Source organism: Acinonyx jubatus, chromosome E1, assembly GCF_027475565.1.
Source record: "Acinonyx jubatus isolate Ajub_Pintada_27869175 chromosome E1, VMU_Ajub_asm_v1.0, whole genome shotgun sequence".
NCBI classification, from domain to species: Eukaryota; Metazoa; Chordata; class Mammalia; order Carnivora; family Felidae; genus Acinonyx; species Acinonyx jubatus.
In genome coordinates, this window is record NC_069397.1 from 57,907,121 (window position 1) to 57,928,845 (window position 21,725).

The 21,725-nt window shown below is 57.9% G+C and overlaps 1 protein-coding gene and 1 long non-coding RNA gene across 4 annotated transcripts in view; both read left to right on the top strand.

Annotated features, from left to right (window-relative positions):
- The first annotated feature begins 7,121 nt into the window (after positions 1-7,121).
- The window catches only part of RNF213 (ring finger protein 213), a 102,708-nt gene continuing 88,104 nt past the window's right edge, over positions 7,122-21,725 (top strand). For 2 of the 3 annotated variants that reach the window (XM_027052248.2, XM_027052252.2), the window contains exons 1-4: positions 7,122-7,245; positions 9,002-9,143; positions 14,539-14,723; positions 18,592-18,735. In XM_027052248.2, coding sequence (XP_026908049.2) covers positions 9,047-9,143; positions 14,539-14,723; positions 18,592-18,735 — 426 coding nt within the window. In that variant the 5' untranslated portion in view covers positions 7,122-7,245; positions 9,002-9,046. The remainder of the gene's footprint in view (positions 7,246-9,001; positions 9,144-14,538; positions 14,724-18,591; positions 18,736-21,725) is intronic. The other variant, XM_027052250.2, reaches the window with a different exon arrangement.
- LOC128313474 (uncharacterized) lies at positions 18,742-20,644 on the top strand. Its single transcript, XR_008294241.1, has 2 exons — positions 18,742-19,346; positions 19,705-20,644. It is a non-coding gene; the product is annotated as an uncharacterized LOC128313474 (long non-coding RNA).

Sequence of the window (21,725 nt, forward strand, 5' to 3'; positions counted from 1 at the left end):
TTCTGTGTATGTGTCACAACGGACTCCCGAGCCTCTACACGTGGCCTCTGCCTGTCCCGCCCGTGCACGCACCTTTCCACCCCCGCTGTCACGGCCGAGGAAACCTGTGCTCCCGGAACTTCTTAGAGAAAGGACTCACTGTGCAGATAGACCCCCTGGAGCTCACCGGTGGTCCCACCAAGACACATTCTGGCCCAGCGGCCTGGGCCCCGGTCTCGTGATGTTTCTCCCTCCAGGCCCTGAGCGCACCCCGTCCCTGAATCTGCGTTTCCTTTCCTCGAGGAGCCTCTCCATCTGCACAGATGAGCATGTCCTCGAGCCCTGTCTGCCTGGCCGCCGCTGCCCAGGGCCCTGGGGGATGGCCGTCCAGTTGTCCCCAGCCCACACACCAAGCACACCCCTTCTTGAACCAGGAGACTGGCCACCCGTCTGCTCTGGCGGGCCCTACCCGCCTGTGAGCCTGGAGGACGGCTTCCCAGAATCCTCTTCCGGGGCGCAGATGCGGGGATGGGCATCGCAGCCCGGTTGGCAGTTGCAGAGAATGAAGGCCAGCTAAGTGTCTCCGTTTGGGAACGTCGTGACCGCAAAGCACATGAGCTGCAGGGCTGTGTGGCTGAGGGACGAGGCACCCCCGCGCCCCTGCACACGGGTGTTGTTGAAGGGAGAGTTGCAGAACGACCTTCATCTCAAGAGACCATTTGCGGGGGCGCCTGGGGGGCTTGGTCGCTTGAGCATCTGACTCTCGATCTCAGCTCAGGTCACGATGTCAGGGTTCGTGAGTTCGAGCCCCGCGTCGGGCTCTGTGCTGTCAGCGTGGATCCTGCTTGGGACTCTCTCTCTCCCTCTCTCCCTGCCCCTCCCCGCCTCGTGTGTGTGCACGCACACATGTGGTCTTCTCTCCCTGTTAAGATCGAAAAACTTAAGTTAAACGATGGTATTTTAATTTTATATCAATATAGTACGTAACAGAATGAAGTTACAAATTTACTGAGTTTAAAATTCCTAACTTATTTACGAGTTTATTAAATTTATAATTGATTTCTAATTAGAGCTTACGTTAAATAAAAGAGAAAGGACTGGTCTGGTCAACTGCACGGAAAGAGTTGGGAATTTGGTGCCAGAAGTTGCGGGGCCGGGCCCCACCATCCCTCGCCAGCAGGTAAGCCCCCTCGGGGCCTTGGCCTACGCGCCGGGGCCCATGGGACTGTGTCCACGACAGCACTGGCTGGAGTGCTGCCTTCGGCAGGCTGACAAGGTCACGGCGCCACCAACACCGTGGCGGTTAGGCACGGGACCTAACTGTGGATTGGATTAGTGGATTGGTGGATTGGACCTAACCGTGGATTAGGTGGATTGGCAGCACGGGACTCCCGGTGCCCCAAGCGCGCGACTTTATTGGGAAAGAGGATCATTACGGGTGTAATGAGCTGAGACGAGTCCATACTGGATCAGGATGGGCCCTCACCCGTTCGCTCAGTGCTTAGGAAAAGAGCTTGGGTGCGGACGTGCCCCCAGGGAGAAGCAGCCGGCAGAAGTTGGGTGATGCTTCTATAAGCGGAGGAACAGCACAGACGGTCAGCTTGCCGCAGGGAACGCATTTCGCCTCCGCCTCGGAAGGAAGCAGGCCTGCTGGCCCCCGGATCCTGGACTTGGGGGGCTCCGCCTGGGCCATGCTGCTTTGTTACAGCCGCCCTGACCGAGCCGCGAGATCTTCAGTGCTGGCTCCTACAAGTCTTCCCCCCCCAGCTTCCTGGCTGGCCGGAGGGCCCCTCCGTGCCACCCAGCCATGGGTGCCCCGGGAAGCCACAACCTGAGAATGGCAGAGAGCGGGTCACCTGCGGAGCACACGCCCACCGGTGCCTCCCGCCTGTCACAGCAGCTCGGAGCCCTAGAGACGCAGGACCGCACCGTCGAGGGAAGCACAACCTGTGCCACAGACGTGAGCCACGCGTGCCGTTTTAACACTGCCAGTGGCCCTGACGAACGAGCAAAAGGTAACGGGTGAAGTTAACGTATTATCATCCGAAATGCTACCCTTTCCACCTGTGATCTACACACGACTCACCGACGAGACTCTTGACGTGAGTTTTCTCGTACGAGATCCTCGAGGCCCAACGCGGGTTGTACGCTCACGGCACGACCCCGTTCAGACGAGCCACGCCTTGAGCTTTGTGCCCCGTGTGTCGTGTGGCTGCCGTGTCAGAGAACCCAGGTTTGAGACATCCTTGTCCCAGGCGGTCAGGAGGCCCCCGCTGTCCCGAGCTCATAGCTCATGTGTTTGCCTCCACCCCCGGAGGTCGTTGGAAGAAACCGAAACAGTGGCAACGGAGGAGGCGGCGTGGCGTGGCCGGCTTGCAGAGAGCTGTTCTGAGGTCAGGTCCCGATTTCTCGCCGCGTGACGTTGGGGAAAATTGTCTGAAGTCTCCGAGACATCATTTCCACGCCCCCCACAGGACCACTGCAGGGATTTAATTGAAGAGCAGGGTGAAGGCCTGGCGTGCGTCACGCATGCGAGTAGCCGCTGCTGCTCAGGACCAGACCTCCTGGTGTTATTTCGTGTCCTGTTCTCCCCTCCCCACCACAAACCGAACGCCCTCCTTGATAAGCACATCTGAGGGGCAGTCCCCGACAGGAGGCACAGGAGACGGTTTGCGGCAGGACTCTGGATGGGGGTGGGAGGGAGGGCGGAGGGGAGGGCGGGAGGGAATCGTGTGGGCCCAGGCTCCCGCCCCGGGGGAAGTGAGTCGGGGCCGGGTCCCCTGTGTCTGCTGCCTCAGGCCTCCTCTGTGGTCTGAAGCCACCGTGGAACAGGGCCCCCAGGGCCGCCAGGCTCAGTGGCCAAGTCCCTGCAGGCCCTACCCCCAGCGAAGCCTCCCCATGGGTCAGGGTGCTCTGCTTGCTAACATGGGGAGCGGCGGGTGTCCCCATTAGTGGGGCAGGGACTCCCTCTTCACTAGAAAGTCTGCCCGGAGCTGGGCTTCCCTGGGCGGACAGCAAGCCTTTTTCTGACTGAAATGTGATCATCCGTATAAAATCTCTTCTGGGGCGCCTTGGGGGCTCAGTCGGCTCAGCGTCCGACTTCAACTCAGGTCATGATCTCAGCATTCCTGGTTCCTGAGTTCGAGCCCCGTGTCGGGCTCTGTGCTGACAGCTCGGAGCCCGGAGCCTGCTTCAGATTCTGTGTCTCCCCCTCTCCCTGCCCCTCCCCTGCTCGTGCTCTGTGTCTCTCTCTCTCAAAAATAAATGTTAAAAAATAATAAAATTTAAAAAATAAAAATTAAATCTCTCTGTGTAGATCTATCTATCCTTTGTAAATTCAGCTACTGATGCTGGCAGAGAACCTGTCCCCCTCCCTCCAGCTTTAAGATAATAAAAAAAAAAATTATTTTTGTTTAATGCTTATTTTTGAGAGAGAAAGACAGAGACAGCAAGGGAGGGGCAGAGAGAGAGGGAGACACAGAATCCAAAGCAGGCTCCAGACTCTGAGCTGTCAGCACAGAGCCCAACGCGGGGCTCAAACCCCTGAACCGTGAGATCATGACCTGAGCTGAAGTCGGACACCCAACCGGCTGAGCCACCCAAGCGCCCCTAAAATAATTTTAATCTTGTGGAAGGACCCACGTTTATTATCCAAACCACAGGAACCTTTGGCTGTGCCAGATGGCTGCATCCTTTCAGAGGAGTTTGGGCAAAGCCCACGGAGCTGGTTCCTGTAAGAGGTTGAATTGTGTCCCCTGAAAAGAGTTAATTCTTGACCCTAGATGCCTGTGACTGTGACCTTATTTGGAAACAGGGTCTCTGAGGACATGATTAGGGGTGTTGAGATGAGGTCATACTGGGTTAGGGTGGCCCTAAATCTGATGGCTGGCGTCCTTCGAGGGGATGGGGACACATGTGAGGAGAATGCTGTCCGGGAGCCACCAAGTCACTCGGTCACCTTCTTCTCAATTCTGTGGCCCCTGCCCCCTAAACAAACAGGGAACCATCGCCTTTCCCTGAGGGCCACTCTTCTTGTCTGTTCAGGGCCTGCAGCCCACGTCTGGGGCTCGGAATGGAGGATGTTTCTGGCCCCCACTCTTTTAACCTGGGGGCCTTCTGACACCAGGTAGTTTTTACTGCATGGGGTCACGAGCACAATCCCTAGTCAAGAATATCGAGGTCCAGAAAACTGGCTCCCAGCAGCCGAACCCCACCCGACCAACCTGCACCCCAGCGCCTGTTAACGAGCAGCTTAACGACCGGGTCCGTCACTCAGATAGACGTGTTGTCTTTCCACGGGGAAAACCAGAGCCGAAGATGCGATCTGAAGGCAGGCGGGTTGTTTGTTAGACACAATCAAAGCCGGGAACTACAGGGCCCCTCGCTTGGCACGGTTTTCATTTGCACAGCCCCGGGATGAGTGAGAGCGTTTTGTTCAGCTCTGCCTGCTCACACAAGCTGTGCTTTCAGATGGCTGGAGGCTCCGATCCGGACCAGGGCCACCGGCAGGACCGTGGGCAGTGGCAGAACCGCTTCTCATAAGGCCCCCTTGTTCTCTGCCCCTCCCTGCCGCTTCCCGCACTTACTCTCCCTGCAAAGTTTGCGCCCGCCCCCTGCTGGCTGCCCTGTAGCAGGAGAACATCCTTCCTGCCGGTGAGCCCACGACTATCCATCCACGCAGGGGAGAAACAAGACTGGCCGACAAAGAGGGTTTGGGTCCGACGGAATCCATGCCACAAACTCTGGTGGTCGCGACACCAAGGCCAAAGACATTTCAAATGATCCAACGTCCACGGGATCTGGAAGATCTAAGCCGGGTTTGGCCAGGTTAGACCACGTGGCTGAGTCAACGGGGTCCTCGGCTGAGGTCATGCAGCTGACCGCGGGCAGAACTACCAGACAGGCTTTCCCCCAGCACATCTCCCACGGGGAGGAGTCAGGCTCTTTGGGAACGCTGGGCCAAGAGGAGGGTCGAGCCTGCGGGGTCTACCTCACCCTGTGTTTAAGGACAAAGCTGACACCTTTCCTCACCCCCTCCCTCCTTCATCCCAGGATCCCACCCTGCTCCTGCGCCCGACAGTCAGTCTCTGTTCCTGGCTTGCATTTTGTTATTTCCTGTTTGAATTTTAATGGTATTAGGTCATACTACATTTACACGTTATATTATACTATATTTTATCGTGTGCGTATTTTGACGTCTACGTTTGTTACATCAGTACAGACGAGGGAAGGTCAGGGGTCTTTTCTGTGGGCATCAGCTGGGCTCCTAACACCTGGCTTTTCCATGCCTTCTTTGCTCTGTCTTTATTTGGTGTTCCCTGTGGGTTTTGACTTGGTTCTTTGGGGGGCTCACCGTCCCTATGGTGCAGGTGTCCTGTTGACAGGGACACTTGCTGTCAGCTTCTCAGCACCTAGAGGCAGGAGTGTCCAAAGGCCCTACTTTCTTTGGAACACCTGGTGGCTTGTGTTCGCACGTGTCCGAACAGGGTGTCCGGGCCGACCGTGCCACGTACTGACGTCTCAGTAGAGAGTCACAGCAAAATCTAAGCCTGGGACACACCATCGGCCGCTCCCTGAACCCAAACCCTAAGCTAGTCCTGCACCCTAACATGCGCCCTCAGGCTAGCCCCCCAGGGAGGTCACTGAACTGGTGTGGGTCCGGCCCCTGACACCTCCCGGGACCCAACCCTAGTCTAAGCCATGGCTCTGGCCCTCAGGGGGCCCACCTCCTAGGTCTGAGAACGGATTGCTGGCCCATTGACAATGACCGGGTCAGGTGTGTGTCCTCAGCCGTTTGACTTGTCCAGGACGGGCATCCTGAGCCTGCCAGGCTGCCGGCAGTGCCCGCTCTGTGGGCCCTTCCAACAACTCCCTGGTACTGTGGGCAGGCTCAAGGTTCTGGTGCACGTGCTGGTGGGGCCCGTGAGCCATCGCTGCCCCTCAGGAAGGTTGCCACTGGCCAGCGGGGCTGGCTTGTTACTGGCCTGGAAGAGGGTCTGGGTTTTGCTCTGCTTGCATGGCCCCAAATCTAACAGGGTAGGGCTGGGCTCTCCCTTCGCTCGCCGGAGGAGTCCCAGCACGGAGCATCTTTGGGCACCAGGAGTCTTCCCCGGATTCTGACCAAGCCCCCTCGCCTCCTCGGTGCAGTCAGCCACCCTCCCACTACAGGCTTTGTGCACCCCCCTCCCCTCCGCCCCGCATCCAGCCTGCCCAGCCTGGCACCCCTGCCTGGAGCCCCTTTCTTTCAGGACAAGCTCGCTCTCTCCTGCGCCCCGTACGAGGTCAGCACAAGGTCAAAGGCCACAGCACTGGACACAGCCTGGATCCTGCCCAGATCCAGATGAGCTGACGAGACAGGGGGGGTGGCTGGTAGGGAGTCGGGGTTGGTAGCTTCCAGCACACGTGAGACCGTCTTCGGCAACCTGTGCCGAGCACCCCCTGAGCACTGCCTGAGCTCGGACGGTGATGCTGGGATCCAGTGCAGAAGCCAGCCCTGCAAGGGGGGAAGGGGGCACATCGCAGGAGGGGGACCCCAAGACCTGAGCTTGTGGTCCCAGTCGAGAGGAAGGACGGTGTGACTGGAGAGTGTGGGAAGGAGAGGGCTGGAGACCCGGGCAGGGCGGGAACCCGGGCCTTTTGATTGCAGCGGCACAGGTTCCGGGGAGGGGACAGTAAGGAATCAGTAATACTCCTGGAACGCCAGCGTTTACTGTATTATTACCATCAATAAGAGATTCTCCAACAGCTCTAGGATGCCAGACTCCGAACTCACAGAGGAGGAAACAGGGTTGGAGGCGTTCGCGTGCAGACGCAGGTTGGGGTGCCCTCTCGGTTATCAGTGATCATCGAAGGGCTGGGCGCCGGCTGCGAAGTCTCTACTGCCATCTGTGGTCACTTAATCGGCCCAAGGCCCCGATGCCCCTTGCACCGAGTGACCCGCCTGGCGTCCTCTGTGCCCCTCCGGGGACCGCCGCTGGCGCCACGGGGAGGTGGGCACTGTCCAGGGTGCTGTGCGCCGGGGCTGGAGGCTGCTGGGGGAGACCCGGGTGCGGACCCCTGCGGGGCTACACCCGGGGCTCGGCGAGCCCCGCCCCGCGTGCAGCGGCAGGCGGCGCCTTCCCCTTGGCCGGGCGCCGGGTCCACTGGGGGGCGCCATAGGAGGGGGCATTCCGGCCGCACCCTCTGGCGGGCGGACGCGGGGGGGGGGGGGGCCTGGACGTCAGAACGGGACCCGGCGGCGGTGGCCTGGGCGCGGGGGCGCTGGAGGTGCGAGCGGGCGCGGGGATGCGGGGCGCGGGGCCGACGAGGTGCGGGGATGCGGGGCGCGGGGCCGTGGGGCTGGGTCGCGGCGCCTGCGTGCTGCGCGCCGTCGCCTCCGGGCTGCCTCTTCCTGCGGCGCCCGGTTTCGGTTTCGCCTCCGGCTCCGGGGTGCGGACCCCGCCCCCGAGCCGCGCCTCCCCCGGAGCGGAATCCTTGGCTTTCTCCGGTGGCCGCCACGGAGCGGTGTTGTTACCAAAGGGTGTCCCTACGTGTCTCCACAGTCACTTTTAGGAGAACGGCGTCCCCGTCCCCGTAACCGCGCGGCCCAGAGCGCAGCGTCCTCCCGGGTTTCTAGGACTGCCGCCGCCAGGGTCCCCGGGCCAGGATGGGCACCTCGGCCGTGACGGCCTCCAGGGTCGCCAGGCGGCCGCGGGGAGGCCAGAGGAGGAGGGAGCGCAGAGATGGGGAGGCCAGCCGCCCCGGCCCTGCTCCTGCCCTGCCCCTGCCCCCACTCCCCCACCCCTACCCTCTACCCCCACCTCCCCACCCCCACCCCCTACCCCCGCCGCCTCTGCCCCCCAAACCCCGCCGCCAGGCTTTGTTTAGTGGAGGTTGCGGGGGATGGGCTTTGAGTTTGGCGCAGTTCTGAAGTAGGGGAAGAGGAAGGGGAAGGTCGGGAAGCTCTAGGATGGAGTGGCGTCCGGGGCCTGGGTTCTCATTTCTGCCCTCAGGCCCTTGGTGCCGGCGGGAAACAATAGGACCCTTCAGGGTGGGTTTCAGTGCCCTACTGTGACATTCCTGGCCTGTGGGGAGGCAGAGCCTGGCCGAGGAGGACAGACTCTGGGGTAGAGGCCAGCACCATGGGGAGTCACTGAAAGTCTTGGAGTGAGAGCCCAGACCAGGAGGGTGGTCGCTTCCGGGCCATGTAGGGGTCAGGGGCCAGGTGGGGGGCAGGGCCCGGCTGTGGCCGGCTGGGCCCGGCTGTGAACCTGCCTCACATGGGTCTAGCCCTGCCTTCCCCCGCAGAGCTCACTAGGGAGTGGAGAGCAGGCCAAGTCGGGGGGGAGGCAGGGGCGGGCAGCAGGGTCAGGGCCCAGAGGACACAGCCTGCCCACCTGCCTGTTGTTAGGCATCCTGACGGCTACCCGGGTCAGCCCGGGGCTGCCCGTGCAGGCTGGTCGCTTGGTGGGTTCTGACTCAGCCGGTGTCGGCTGGCGTTTCTTCAGTGCCGTTTGCCTCTCCCAACTCTCATGTCACCTGTGAGTCAGGTGCTTTTGTCCCCGAGCCCCTTGTCCCGAGCACACCGTGGGCATCCTCAGAGTCTTATTTCTGGGTTTTGCACGTGCTGTGTCCCTGCCTGGAACCATCCCCCCTCTGCCCACACCCAGTTCTCGGATGTCCCAGCCCCATCTCAGCCCGGGGTCGGGGGTGGGGGGGGGGGCGCACAGTTCTCGACTCACTGAGCGATGGAGAGCCCGGGAGGGGTGAGCCTGGCTGGGGCAGTGGAAAGGGAACGGAGTGCCGCGCCAATGGTGGGGGAGGGGGTGAGACCCTCGGAGCTGGAGGGTGTGGGGGGAGGGAGTGGGGAGGGCTTAGTGGGGAATCAGGCTAAGGATGGGTTTCGATTGAGCTCATTGAGCCGAGGAACTTCTGGGTGCTTTAATTTCCCTTTCCCTGAAAATGAAACCGAAGCAGGGCTGGTCACATGACGGGTGGCTCAATATATAGTCAGCTGCCTTGGGACCCTTCCTTTTCCTTCCAGACCTGCCTGAGCTTGCCGGCCTGGAGAAGACCCGTCCCGGGAGGAATGGAGTGTCTTTCGTGCGGGCATGTCTCCAAAGAGGATGCCCCCAAGTTCTGCAGCGAGTGTGGACACAGGCTGCTCCCTGCAGCCCCCGTGGCAGGTAAGGGCCAAGCAGGGGCGGTGGGCTGGGCCCAGGCTCCGTCCCCCGTCCCCCCGCTGAAGTGGAAACCGCGCCGGCAGGCAGCTCAGGCGGGCAGCAGGGGGTCTTCTGTGGCCAAAGAACTCTTAGCGGAAGAAGCACAGTTGTGAAAAGAGCAGTTTCGTCTGCTCCTTTGCTGGAAGCTTCTGTTGCTCTTAAAACTTTCAATTTCATTTCTTGGAGAGGAGAACTCGAGGGTTCTCCGCCCCCTCGCGAATGGGAAGTGTCGGGGGCTGAGCTGAGGGGTCGTAGCGGATTTCAGAGGATGCTGTGGAAGCGGTGTCCCAGGTGCTGGGGTGGGGTGAGGGGGTCCCCGCAGCCTGGACAGGCAGTCTCCTTCCCGGGGAGGGGTGGCAGGTTGGTGCATGAAAGGGGAACCATGTCTGGTGGCCCTCACTCACCCCTGGCTCAGGTTGGTCCTTAACTCTCTTGGCGTCCGGGACTTCCGACTGACTCCCTTCCCTTCTTAGGCATTCTGGGACCACAGGACTTTCGCACTCTCTGTTCCCTCCGCTTGGAACATACCTGTTCTCCGAGGACAGCACCATGACCCCCTCACCTCCCTTCAGTCTTTGCTCCTCTGTCCTTCTGTCTCCTACCTGGAGGCCCACTCTGGCCGCCCAGGGAAAAACAGCCCCTCCCCCTCCCCCACAGCCGAATTACCCTTTCTTCATCAGGCTGCTTGCCCTCCTAGCATTTGGACCAAGGCAGCCGGTGGCTTCGGAGGGGACCTTTGTTCTCTTGTTAGCTGGTTTTCTCCAAGTCCCTTGCACACAATAGGTGCTGAATTAATACTTTGGGGGCCAATCAAAGAAGGTTCTCTAGAAGACCATGTGTGTTTTCTTTCTTTTTTTAAAAAAAGTTTTATTTATTTAGGTGATCTCTGCACCCAGCGTGGGGCTTGAACTCACAACCCCAAGATTAAGAGTCTGGGTGCTGTACCGACAGAACCAGCCAGGCACACCAGCCTTGTGTGTTTTCTAAATACGAGGTGTGTGTGTGTGTGTGTGTGTGTGTGTCTGTCCGTGTCCGTAAATGCTGTCAATACCAGCCTTCTTGCTCTCCGACCTTTGGTAACCTGCCAAAGTGCGCTGTGTGTGAGGGGTGAGGCGATTCTTCCCTGAAACAACAGCCTTGGTACAAAGTGCTCACGTCACAGATGCTTTTATTGGACCGTAAGAGGGTCAAAGAGGCTGCTGCCATTGCTGTCAATTTCTGTTTGATTTTCTTGTGCTGCAGCCCCTGGAGGGAGGAAGTCTGGCCCCAGGGGTCTGTCTTTGCCTGTGGAACCCACGGGGCTTGACTCATGCAGTCGGGCTCAGTGTCCTCTCTCGTTATTGATCCCTGGCTGTCCGGGTGTGGAACGGCCAGCATAGCTGAGCTCCTGGTGTCCGGCTGGAATTTCCCATCTGCCAGGGCTCCCCATCCCTGGCGGTTAGTACACGCGCCTGGATGGGAGACCTTGTGTGTGTGTGTGGGGGGGGGGGTCTTTGGGACCCCAGAGATTAAAAAAAACCCAAAAACCAAATCAGAGCTTTTGGTTAAATTCAGGGAGCCTGGTGCTGTGCCGAGTGTTGAGGGCGCAGCTATCATAAATTCCCATCTTACAGACGCCAAGAGTGAAGCCGAGGGAGGTCAAGTATCTTGCCTACAGTCCCACGGCTAGCAACTAGCAGAGACAGGGTGGGATGGGGTCCCGGATTTGGATCCCGGCCGGGCGGCTCCGGAGCTCATGCCCTGGGAGGGAGCCGTGGTCTTGGAGGGCAGGGGGTGGGCGGGGGTGGGGGCCTGTGTCTGCTCTGCTGTGCCATCCCAGCCAGGCTGGGCAGATGTGCAGCCCGGGGCCCTGCTGGTGTTCGTTTTCTCAATGCCCAGGGTTCCTTTTCTTTCCGCTTAGAAGAGTGGAGAGGTGGACCCAAAATGCACAGCTTATTAGGGTGAAAATAATAGGAGAGCTCTCTTTATTGAGAGGGAACATTGGGGAGAGAATGCCCGCTAACCACGGGCCAGGAAGGGTCTTTGTGTTATAAGGTCCTGGTCGCCCCGCTTCCCTTCCCCCTGGGTCCTTCTCAGGTTCTACCCCCCTTGGCCAGATAGCTCTAGGGGGTGTCCCTTCCTGATTGGCTCCTTTCCGTTGTGTGAGGGGTGGCCTACCGTATCCGGTATCCGTTCTTGTAGGAAGTACATTTTATGGTCTACTTTGAGGTCGAGTCTTTTGTCAAATTCCTAAGGGGACCCTGAGGGGGGAGTAGGTGGGTGTCTGTCACATTCGTAAGAGGACGCCTGAGGGGGTTTGCTGTGGTCCCGATGCTCCCAGCATTTTTCTAAAATAGGTGTTTTTCTCCACCCAGGGGCCTCGGGTCCTAACCTTTCCCTCTTTGCCTCTTTTCTTCTATCTTTTCCCATCGTACAGGCACTGGCCTGTAGTGGGGGTCAGGGGTCAGGGGTTAGGGTGAGGCAGGGGTTGAGTGTGGGCCTCAGGCTTCAAATGAGTTACCGAACCGGTAAAGCCGGGGGATTCCCTGCCGGACAGGCAAAGAGAAGGAGTCACAGGTGCCTCCTGGTGACCCACCGCTTAGGGAAAACGCGCTTTGCGCCTCTCGGGGTCTCCACGGAAGCCCACTGTACCTCTGCCCGCCTCTCGTTTTGCATGAGGGGCTCTCAGAGTGCTGCCCAGGGCATCCGACGTGCCTGCGAACAGAGCAGGGGAAACGGAAGTTCTGGGTGAGAACCTGGGTGTGCAGCCTTTTTACAGAATGCCGTGAAGTCCGCCTGTGGTCACCAGGCAGGGCCCTGCCCATCCCGGCCGGCAGGGAGAGCAGTGCAAAGCCCCCAGCCTCCGAAATGCTGGCACCTGCTGGCGGTTCCGCTGGCCGGCCTGTGAACCATGGTGCCGGGTCACACGGGTGGCCCTCCCTGCTGCTGGCGGGAGCGGGGCCGGGCCCTGGTCACTCAGGAGGGACACACAGGAGGTTGGGACTCTGCCCGCCGGGTCCCCAAGGGCCTGGGATCTGAGGAGCAACACCCTCCCACCCGCCCCAAGCACATCGCTTCCTGCTTCCTGCTTCCCGGCCTCTCTTGCTCCCTCACACGCTGGCCGTGCCTCTCTATTTACAGGAAAACAAACTGAAACCAAGATGCAGAGGGCTTGGCTGGAGCTCCGGAGGGACATCTTCTCCATTCAGCCGCTCATGGGCCCTCCAGCCTGCCCAGCCCTTGAGCTCGGGGCACTCCAGACCTGGGGCTTGGGGACCCCGGGGGCTGCGGACAGGGCTGGTCCCTCGGGAGCCCGATCGCAGCCTGGAGAGGCTGGTGTGGCTGTTCAGAGGTGCTGATGATATAATTTGCTATGGGGTTCGAGAGCAAACCATCAAGAAAGAATTCTGGAGACCTTTTTTGGTATGAAAAAGGTGGTTTTATGGAGGCACAGGGACAGGACCCCCTGGGCAGAAAGAGATGCATTAGGGTAGTGCAGAGCCATTGATTATATACTTAACGTCGGAGGAGTAGTGACAAAGGAAGTTCCCAAAGGGACTTTCATATGTTAAAGAAGTCTCTGGATCCTGGAGGCCTGGCTGTTGTCAAGCTAAGGAGGTTTTTCCCTGTAGCAGAACTTTAACATTAAGACAGTTGGGAGTTCCTGGAGGAAGGTCAGACTTGACTGGTCTCAAATATTTGTCAACGGGCCGCAGATTATAGGGAAATTTAATTTTGTCTACATTTCTTTTGCCTTTGTTCCCCACATCACTGGACACCTGGGTCCTGGGGGAGCCGGCCGGGGGCAGGGGTGGGGCGGGGCGGGGTGGGGGCACATGCAGAAGTATGGATGGGGAGAGAGCCCCAGCCCATCCTGGGCAGAGGGTGGCCACCTTTGCCAGGGGTAATGTTGGGCCAGTCCGAGGGTGGGGGGGAGGGCGGGGGTGGGGGGTGGGGGGGCCAGGTGTCCCAGGGGACCCAGTGGGACTTCTTCCTGGCACCCACCATCCTACTTTCCGTCTCTGCAAATGGGACCCCCCCCCGGCCCCCGATCCCCCCTCCCCGCCCCGAACCTCATGCCTTACCTGCTTTAGCCTTCGGGGCAAGGAAGCCGCTGCAGCCACTGTTTTCAGGCTGAGGCAGGGGCTGGGGTTGCTGGGGGTCCCAGGCCAGCGGCTGGCCGGCCCAGGGTTGCACGCGCTGCACCCCCAGACCTGTTTCTGGGGCACTCGCTAGGAGCCAGCGTGGGTGATTGATTCAGGTTGAGCTAATTTTGTGCAACATTTTGTTGGGGCAGTGACGGGAGGGGGGGGAGGGGGGGAATGCCCGCCCGCCCGCCCGCCAGGCCCCTGCTTTCTTCCCCCTGTTCATGTGCTAATCGGCCATTGACCTGCTGTGGGGATCTGAAGGGGAGTTCAGACCCAGTTAGCTCTCTGGATTCTAGAAGGTTTTCTTACCGGCAGGCTTGCCTTTTGTAAGGACGCCAGGGGCCCCGCGGGGTGGGGGGGAGGCCATGCTGCCCAGCATGCAAGCAGGCTGCAGGGGTGGGGGACGGGAATTTGGTCTCATTGAGCTAAAATGTCCTGCAGGCGAGGACCCTGGCCCCAGTGCCAGCCCCCAGGGCCTGTCCCAGCTTCTGAGGGGTTCAAACCCTGCATTCCCATTTGCCACCTGGGGTGGGGGGGTGGGGGGGGCCCAGCTCTGTGCTTTCATTTTTTGCATCCAGCTAGGAAAAGCACATGCCCGGCATGGTGGCTGTGAGCACATCACGGGTTGGCCCCACCAAGTGCCAGTTAAGGTGTCCCCTTACTGAATACTTTCCTTTTTATCGTGACAGTAGAGATAACAGGTGCCGGTGTGCAAGACTGTCGGAGTGAAGGAGGGGGTGACATCTTGAAGCCCCTTACCTTCCCCCAGTCTTTTTAAAAAAATTTTTTTTAATGTTTATTTTTGAGGGAGAGAGACAGACAGACCGCGAGTCGGGGAGGGGCAGAAAGAGAGGGGGACACAGAACCGGAAGGGGAGGTGTTGAGAGACCCTGGGTCCGGCCGGGAAGTGGGGCTGGGAATGGGGCACCTGCCCCTGAGAGGGGGGCGGGGGGAGTGGCACATTCTGACTTAGAAACATGAGGACCAGGCCACCCTGCCCGTGCTGACATCTGGAAAAGCTGGGCGCTCAGAATGTGTCGCTGCTTCCTTGGGGCTGGGGCCGGGGTCCTGGGTCCCTCGTGCCCACTGAGAACAGAAAAGGTGCCCAGGGAAAGCGCACGATGGGGGAGAGGGATGATGTGTCCACAGTGTCCAGGGAAGATTCCGAGTTTCTCTCCGTGACTTCCCTTGCTTTCCCCCGAGATTTGACCCGTGTGCGTGTCCCTTTGTAGATCCCAAGAACAGCAGCCTCCAGGTGACGCCGGCCCGAGAGGGAGAAACGTCCCCAGAGGGAGAAACGGAGTACGGACAGGAGCTGAGGGAGGACGGCGGCCCTTTCTTGTCCCCGGGCTCAAATCACCTGCAGCAGGAAAATCTAGACGAGCCCCCTTCTGACGTCTCCGGGACCGTGCCAAGAGTGAGTGTGCCCCGTCCCCGGTTGGGTGGGCGTGGGAGGGCCGCTTCCCACCTGCCTGGCCTGGAAGCTGCTCGCTGCTGTGGCTGCCTCGGTGGCCGAACGAGGGCCCCTGTCCTTACCATACTGCTGTGCGGCGGCCCCCACAGGGTCCTCCCCGCCCGGCCCGCTGGTGGCCGCCCTCCTCTGGGCCTGGTCGGCTGCACGGTCTCTGGGTCCCCGTCCCTCCGGGGTCGTCACCTGCCTTCTCCTCCCGCTAGACCCGGCCGCTGTGTCTCCCAGCGGAGACGGGGTCTGGGCGCCTGAGCCCCTGCCCCGTGGCTGTCCGGCTCCTCCCGGGGCCTCTTCCCGGTGATGGTGCGGGTTTGGAGGTGTCTCAGAGCCACGGGGCCCGGCGGGCGCTCAGGAAGGACACTCCTCCCCGCCCAGGTGGGGGCTGCTGCCGGGTGTCCTTCCGTCTCCCCTGCAGGGGTCAGGCCCCAAGAGTGTCTTGCGACAGGTTCAGGGAGGGTGACGGGAGAGAGCTCCCCGTGTTGGAGTCCACACCCCGCGGGCCCGGGGATTCCTGCCGGCCTCTGAGAGAGGGGGGCTGTCTTTCTGTGTCTGGGTCGGGGCTGGGCTCCTGCCTGTTCCTCGGTTATTCCTCGTAGTGGTCAGGCCAGGGCGGCAGTGTGGGGGTGTGTTGAGGGTGTGTGTGTGTGTGTGTGTGTGTGTGTGTGTGGCTGGTGTGTATCATGTGATGTGTGTGTGTGTGACAGCGTGTGTCCTTCCCTTTGGCAAGTTGTGGTCCGGAGTAGGATGTGGGATGTTGGAGGTTCGGCACCGAGGAGCTCACGCGCAGCTCTGTGAGTGAAAACGGTGCCGAGTCCAGAAGGACTGTTTTGTTTTTCTTTTAATTTTTAAATTTATGTTTGAGAGAAAGTGTGAGCAGGGGAGGGGCAGAGAGAGAAAGACATAGCCTCTGAAGCAGGCTCCAGGCTCCGAGCCGTCAGCACAGAGCCCGACGTGGGGCTCGAACTCACAAACCACAAGATCATGACCTGAGCCGAAGTCGGACGTTCAACCGACTGAGCCACCCGGGCGCCCCTGGGTTTTCTTTTTTAACAGAGTGAGCTTAAGGCTGTTTTGGGAACAAAAATGGGCGAGAATAACCAAGAATACTGTGAAAAAGAAAAGTCCTGAGTGGGACTTACTGTACTAAATCAAACTAAATCAAACAACTAAATCAAACTAAATTCAGCAAAACTGAATTCAGGGGGGTGATCTCTGTGACAGAAGAGGCAGCTCTGTGTCAGAACCTAGTACTGATGAGAGCAGTTGGGGAAGAGATACATAAACAGTGATCTGATCTCTGAAGAGGGAAAGGTTTTCCAGTAATTAAAGCAAGAGAAAAGTGTACAAACAAAAGATGGGTATCTTTGACTCCAGAAAGGTCTCAAAAGTACTAAAAACCTCATAGGATGTGGTAAGCACAAAGGACAAACAATCTAGGAAAAAATAGAGAATATTTGTATCTACGTAAAAATATTTTTAGCAAAGGAAGAGTTGCCTCAATATGTCAAAAGCTCTCAGAAATGAAGAAGAAAACAGTAAACAACCCAATAGAAAGGAGTGGGCCAACAAGAGATTCTAGTCCAGAACTGATAAGATACTAAATACATAAACGTCCGACCTCTGAACTCCAACGCTGAGAATGAAAAAAACTGCAGGCTTTTATATGAAACTTCTCAAAGTCAAGAATTGATTTAAAGTGGGCGTTCGCAGAGATGGGACAGAGTTCTCCCTGCACCTGAGGTAACGGGGTGGGACCACCCAGCAACACAGGGTCCTTCGACCTCCTCTTCTTCTCTGACTTCATCACAAGAAAAGAACCCCAGAAAGCCACCTGAAGGGTCAGGATAGGGTTTGATCACAGCCCGAGTCTCGAATGGCCCAAATCCCGGAACCCGCCTGAATATCCCACCATGGGAGGCCATTTGTCTCGCCCTTACGGCGGAGTGGACCGTGGCCTCCCAACTGCTACTTTCCCAAAGATTAAAGATGTGGGGAAACTCTCGCAATCACATTAGATAACTAACTAACCCAATAAAAAGATTGGTGCCAGCAAGAATGGTGGAGAAGGGGACTCCCGTGGGCCTGTCCCTCCAGAGAAACACCAACAAAAATTGAGCAAAAGTGTAAGCATAAGCTTCATTGGACCTTTGGAAGGTCTCAGTAACGGTGGTGCCTTCGCCCCGGAGACAGCATTGTTTGCGGGATTGGAACTCAGCCTTGACCTCCCCGGTCCCCGCATAGGGTGCCTGATGGCATCCCCACGTGGGGTGTCCGATGGTGGGGGCCTGTGTCCTGACAGAGGGTGGGGGTTCCCGAGGAATCAGGTCTGTCTTGACCTCTGGGGTGCCCTGAAGGCACCTGGGATATGTAAGGCTGTTCCTGGACCACCTTCAGGTGAATGTAGGAGCTCCCTGCTGGGGGGTGGGGGGCGCTGTGGAGGGGAGGGGGGAGGCACTGCTCGGAGAGCATGAGGTTCCTTTCGGGGGAGGTGAAAATGCCCAGGACGAGATAGTGGGGTGCTCGCACCTCAAGCACTAAAAGCCACCGGACGGTGCACTTGAAAATGATTCATTGCATGCTACGTGACCTTCACCTCAGCGTAAAGCTCCGTATGGTATTATTGCAGAAGGGGATTAAAAAAGCCTAAATGCGCAAGTTCCCACCCTCGAAGGGAAGCCAGAGTGAAGCGAGCAGGCAGACGCTGGCGGGGTTGTCTGGTGATTCACTCACCGGGCTTCGTGCTCGTACCCGCCCTGTGGCGACCCTACGTAACCCCACGGTCGGGAAGCGGCGTGCGTGTGGTGGAGAACAGGCCTGTGTGTGCAGCCGGGGTGTGCTAACGGGGTGGGGGGACTCCGCCAGGGGACCAAGGGACAAGCCCCCAGCTAGACAGGAGCCCCCTGGCCGGCCTCAGCTCAGCCACCGAGGGAGTGAGTCCTTCACGCAGCCGCCACGGGGTGGGTGTGCGGGGCGGGGGGGTGTTGTGGTTAATGAGAACAGTGTGGGGCTCCCACCACACCTGTCAGCTGGGGTGACCGTCTCAGCCTGGCCTTTCCTTTGGTGGCCCTTTGTTGCAGACTAACTGGGTGCTTTTCCTGGTTCTCCCTTCATTCCTAGAGGTTGTTGGATGGTTCTCTCCCTGGGGTAGCTTCCCCTGGCGAGGAGGAGGAGGAGGAGGAGGAGGAGGAGGAGGAGGGAGAGGGAGGGGGGAGGCAGAGGGGGGAGGAGGAGGGGTGTTATTAGAGCCAGGCTGAGTTGGGTTGAAGGTGCCTCCCTCCCACAGCTTCCTGCTGTGAGGTGATGGAGGCCTCCTGGACTTTTGGAGCTGCCCGAATTGGGCTTTGGTCCCCAGGGGCCATCTGTGTGCTCCGATCCGCCTCCCCTGTGGGTCCCGTTCCAGGTACCCTTTGCGGAAATAGCCCTGCTTTTCCACACGGATCCCCTGCCTTCCCCAGCTCTTGGCCCAGAAGCTCTTGGCCTTGTTCCCTTGTCCCTCCTCCTGCATGTGGTGCCCGGCAGCCCCAGGCCCCCTGTGCCCTGGGCAGGGCTGAGGCCAGGCCCCGCACCTCACAGACTCTTCCTCGTCTGGAGCAGCAGCACGCAGCACAGCCCTGCCTGCTTGGTGGCCTGGGGCACATCGTGAGCCCCTCGGGGCGTTGCTGTCTTCCTGGGGAGAAAGAGGAGGCTGGGGGGAGGGGAGACGGGCGCTCTCTGGTCAGTGCCAGCTGGCTGGCTCGGCCCTCACCAGAGGGCGGCCCTGCCTAGGCCCGAGCCTGTGGTCTTCCTGCCCTGTCTGAAGGGGGTCGTGTCTCAACAGGGAGTTGCCTCAGAGGTTTGTGTAGATGCGGCCGGCAGCACATCCGATGAGTGGGAGGCTGTTAATCACCCTCCCAGCAAAAGAAGAAAAGAGGACGCTACCCTGCGTGGGGTCGCTGACACGTTCTCTGCAGACCCCGAGCAGGTACAGGCATGCTTCGTGTTTCTTACAAATGCTGGGTTTGTGGCGACCCTGTGCCGAGCAGGCCCATCGGCATCCTTGTTTCCATAGCGTTTGTTCGCTTGGTGTCTCTGTGTCACATTTGGGTGATTCTCGAACGGGTTCAGACCTTGCCGTTATTCTGATTGTTACAGTGACCTGTGGATCAGTGACTAGGACTCGCTGAGGCTCAGGTGATGGTTAGCATTCTTTAGCAATAGAGTATTTTAAAACGAATGCACGCACGTTGACTTTTTGGACATGATGCCGTTGCACACTTAGAAGCCGGCGTAGCGTGCTTATAAATGTTTCAGGCACTGGGAAACCAGAAAAATCTGTCCGGCTCGCTTTATGGAGCTACTTGATTTATCCTGAGAGTCTGGAGCCAAACTCGGAATATCGTTGCGTCTATGCAGTAGGTCTACGCAATAGCGATACCTTTCGGTTTTGGCTCTTGTGGCTGAGGACGTTTGGCGGACATTCAAGTTTTAGCTTCCTCGTGTGCCCCCCACACCCTCCAGTTCTTCCGTCCGCCGTCTTATTTCTTGTGAAACTATCTGCTTGCACGTGGGGGACACTCACCTGGCGAAACCTCCGTAAGCCATACGAGATTCTTTTCATGGGAAAGAGCGGGAGGGCCCGGGCCCGGGGGTGGGGGTGGGGGGTGGTCTAGGCCCAGCTGCCGCCGACGCCTGAGGTTATAGGCTCATGCTCGGAACCCCAGGGGTCAAGTGGAGGCCCTGCTGAATTAGTTTCTGGATCCTGGGAGTTAAAATCCTGCCTTTGTTCATTTTCTACAGCATTTTGGGAGTCTTGCAGGATTGTCTAATGTGAAAAGTGAAACTAGCTGATGTATGCAACGAAAGCATTTTTGCTTATGAGGAAAAGCAGCGAGGATTCATACGCTGAAGAGTGACGTTTGTGGAGTTTATTTTATGTATTACTTCTCTGCAGAGAGCGTTAACTCTTTTCCTGAGTGAGATGACCACTGTCGGGGAGGAAGAGTTTTCCTCTGCCCTTCTACGTTCCTTGGCTGGGCTGCGGATCAAATTGGCATGAGACGGGTTAAGGGGAGAAGGTCGGAGAGAATTTGCACAGCACAGATACCTCCTGCATACATGGGAGAGACCTGGGAAAATGGGGTGACAACTCACAGTGGCCAAAGCCATCACCTTGAATGCCCCCTCCACGGGAGATGTTGGGGTGGGAGGGTCAGTTGTGGGAGTTCATCAGGAAAAGCACCGTGAATAAGTTGAGGGTGTTGTGCAGATTTAAAGCCAGCCTTCTCCACTGACGAGTTTCTAGGGAATTGAGTCACTCCCCTGTTCCTGGTGATGAGGGAGACACCCTTACTCGGGAGCTTTCCTTTTACGTGGAAATAGCTCTCACAAAAGGGTCATTTCTCCTCGGTTTTCACGGCTTCTCCCAGCTTCTTAAAAATAACCAGCTTAAAGTATAATCAATATGCCAAAGAGGCATATTTGCAGGTGGCAAAATTCGCTCGCCTACGTCATTGATGAAGTTAACAAAACTTTATTTCCCAGTAGATACTACGTACCGGGTGTTGGTGGAAGGCTTGCAAAGCAGGCGTGGTCTTTGCCTGGAAGTTTTAGGTCTGTGAAGTCACTGCTGAAACACTTTCTAAAGACAGTGACTTCAAGGGGCGCCTGGCTGGCTCAGTCGGTAGAGTACCCAACTCTTGATCTTGGGGTTGTGAGTTCGAGCCCCACATTGGGAGTAGCGGTTACTTAAAAATAAAATCTTGAGGGGAGGCTGGGTGGCTCAGTCGGTTAAGCATCTGACTCTTGATTTCGGCTCGAGATTGAGCCCCGAGTCGGATTCTGCACTGAGAATACAGAGCCTGTTTGGGATTCTCTCTCTCTCTCTCTCTCTCTCTCTCTCTCTCTCTCTCTCTCAAAAATAAATAAACTTAAAAAAATATAAAATCTTTAAATACAGTGACATCGATACAGGGCCTGGAGAGTTGCCTAGATGGAAAATAACAGCAGAGGGAGAGCTCGCTTGTGATAGCCACAAAATCAGGAAAACCCGCAAAATAACATTTCCTTGAGAGGGAAAGCAGTAGTTTTAAGATCATAAAGATGTCCTCAGATCTATCCACTGCATTAACCAATTAACGTGCAAAACTAGTGTTTTTCAGTCCATCTGGAGTATGAATCGGTGAGAAGATCTATAAAGAATATAGAAAAGGAGAACAATAATGGGAGATTTGACCTAATGTCTCTCAAGCTATAAAACCTTCTAATGGAGTGACTGAGACCCGTCAGCGATGACGGACACACGTGTGTGTGTGTGTGTGTGTGTGTGTGTGTGTGTGTGTGTAACAGCTCAGCACGTGATCAGAGCACCATAATAAATGAGAGAGTTACAGTAGGTGTGTTTGAACCACGGGCTGTTTGGAAACCAGATCCCCCGGTCATATTACACATTAAAATATATACCAGTCGGGGTGCCTGGGTGGCTCAGTCGGTTGGGCACTGATTGGACTCTTGATTTCGGCTCAGGTCATGATCTCACGGTTGTGAGATTGAGCCCCGAGTCCAGCTGAGCACGGAGCCTGCCTGAGATTCTCTCTCTCCCTCCCTGTGCCCACCTACCCTCCAGAAAACAATATATCAGAGCAACTCCGTGTTTTAATGGAAAACGACACCCTAAACGTTCTAGAAAATATAGGTTAACTACTAGTAAAATTATACAAATGTTTCTCAGCCTCGTTAAAAAAACCCACAGATGCTAATATGGCAGTAAAAATGTTCATAGATTCTGAGTCAGAGAAGACCATTCATCTATTAAATCTAAAAGCCAACGGCCAGGGGCGCCTGGGTGGCGCAGTCGGTTAAGCGTCCGACTTCAGCCAGGTCACGATCTCGCGGTCCGTGAGTTCGAGCCCCGCGTCGGGCTCTGGGCTGATGGCTCAGCCTGGAGCCTGTTTCCGATTCTGTGTCTCCCTCTCT